This window comes from Camelina sativa, chromosome 14, assembly GCF_000633955.1.
Source record: "Camelina sativa cultivar DH55 chromosome 14, Cs, whole genome shotgun sequence".
NCBI classification, from domain to species: Eukaryota; Viridiplantae; Streptophyta; class Magnoliopsida; order Brassicales; family Brassicaceae; genus Camelina; species Camelina sativa.
Genome location: NC_025698.1, coordinates 1881930 through 1884082, shown reverse-complemented (window position 1 = coordinate 1884082; position 2153 = coordinate 1881930). Strand labels below are relative to the sequence as shown.

Genomic DNA, 2153 nt, shown 5'->3' with positions numbered 1-2153 from the left:
ACTTCTGGGCTTCTATTGATGATCTTTATGCCTTGTATCTTTCTCTCTTTCATATTCTTCTCCATCAAATGTGAAAGAACTTCAGCACACAAAATGAATAAGTAAGGTGATAACAGGTCACCTTGTCTGATGCCTATCTCTGGAACGATATAACCTCTTGGTGAGCCATTGATTAGAACCGAATAACTTAAAGTGGTGACACAACACATTATCCATTTTATCCACTGCTGATGAAATCCCATCCGTTTCATGGTTTCTTCAAGAAAAGTTCATTCTAGCCGATCATATGCTTTGAAAATGTCTGTTTTGATGACATTGTCAGTAATGAGTGTGCTTGTCTTGTCCTGGTGTTGAGACTGTTAAATACTTCGTGAGCTATGATGACATTGTCAGTAATGAGTCTGCCAGGAACATAAGCAGCTTGGTTTTCAGAGATGAGGCTTGAAAGATGTTTCTTTAACCGATTAACCAGGATATTTAGACCATTTATAGCGGTGATTCTCAGACAGACAGTTGCTAATTTATTAAAAACAAATAAACAATAATAAAAGAAGAGAGAAGGTGAGAAAAATAAGGAGAAAAGTAAGAATACTCTCACCACATATCACATGACTATTAGTTAAATTTTTTTTTCTGATTTAATTTTTAAATAAATAATTATATTATATTAAAATAATATATACTGAGAATTCATCAAGTTTTAACTGGTGGACATGCCTAGGGCTGTGCATTTGGATAACCCGTTCGGGTTCGGGTATTATCCGTTCGGGTTCGGATAAATGAGTTTAGAAAAATAGAACCCATTGGATATTTTTAGATATATGGGTTCGGTTCGGTTTGGGTACTACCGGGTTTGGATCAGTTTGGGTTATAAATTTTAGAACCCGATTAGTACTCGAACTACCGGGTACCCGAAAAAAATATAATTAAAATTAATTAAATTTCAATAAATTTAGTTAAATTTTGACTTATGTGACAAAATATTTTAGATATTTTGATTATTTTTGATATTTAGATATAAAACTAAATGAAATATTCAAAATTATAATCATATTTTGGGATAATTGCATTATATTAATGATAAATATTATAAATATGTTTATGCTTTCGAGTTTAATGGGTACCCAAACGGATACCGGGTATTACCCGATCCTAACCCGAACCCACGGGTATTAGAAAATAGAACCCAATATAGTTTTATAGGCAAACCCGTACCCAATCCGAACCCAGTTTTTTTGGTCGGGTTTCGAGTTGGGTATTCGGGTACGGTTTTTATGCCCAACTCTAAACATGCCCTTAAATTTACTCTGCTGTTGCTGTTGCCCGTTGTCTCTTAAGCTGGACTTTCAATTTCTTATCGCTTAATTGGCGACCGTTCATTGTGGTGATAGCGTTCTGAGCAGCCTCTTGCGAGCTTGATGACCAAAAAAATTTTACAGAAACAAATAAAAAGAAGCTAACACACGAAGAAGTCGGAACCGATGCAATAAGTACTAGCCTCAAAGTTTACAAATGGGAACTGTTTATTTGTTTACTCTAACAGAAAAAAATAATAATAATAATAAATAATAATAAAAAAAAACAAATTACCCACTAATCCAAAAACAAAATCATGGAGAGGAGTATTCAAAGGCTTGTGGAGGTTGTGGCTCGTCATCTACGGCCATAGCCGAGGTGGTTGTTGCTTGTTCGCCTTGTCCTGTAGCTGCCGCACCGTCAGCAGGAGATGCTGTTGAAGTTGGTGCATCAGTCAAAGACAGAACCTCAGGCTCATGAGGACGCAAGTCTCTTAGAAGGACAAACCCTGATGGAGCTAACTTCACCGGTACATATCTAGTTTCCTCCATCAATTTTATGTATTTCTCCTGTGAAGGGACTACACGAGCAGGGTTCACTAGAATCTCAAACGTCGCTTCTGGCTCAACCTTCTTCTCCACTGTTGTAGCTGTGCTATCAACCTGGCAGTAACATACAGAAGATATACTTAATGGTCCAAATATGATGAAAACTCGAGACTGACAGATTCATCATGACCATGTGATTCATCATAGGAGCAGCATAGGACAAAGTAGAAAATGTTAGAGAAATTAATTTCAATTCAATCAGATAGGATCATCATGATCATGAGATTGTATGTGTTCACGAAACTACCA

At 36.3% G+C, this 2153-nt stretch overlaps 1 protein-coding gene across 1 annotated transcript in view; it reads right to left on the bottom strand.

Annotated features, from left to right (window-relative positions):
• LOC104743148 (26S proteasome non-ATPase regulatory subunit 1 homolog B-like) overlaps nucleotides 1470-2153 on the bottom strand; it is a 6946-nt gene continuing 6262 nt past the window's right edge. The window contains exon 13 of the mRNA XM_010464260.2: nucleotides 1470-2015. Within this exon, the coding sequence (XP_010462562.1) occupies nucleotides 1611-2015 (405 nt within the window). The 3' untranslated portion in view covers nucleotides 1470-1610. The remainder of the gene's footprint in view (nucleotides 2016-2153) is intronic.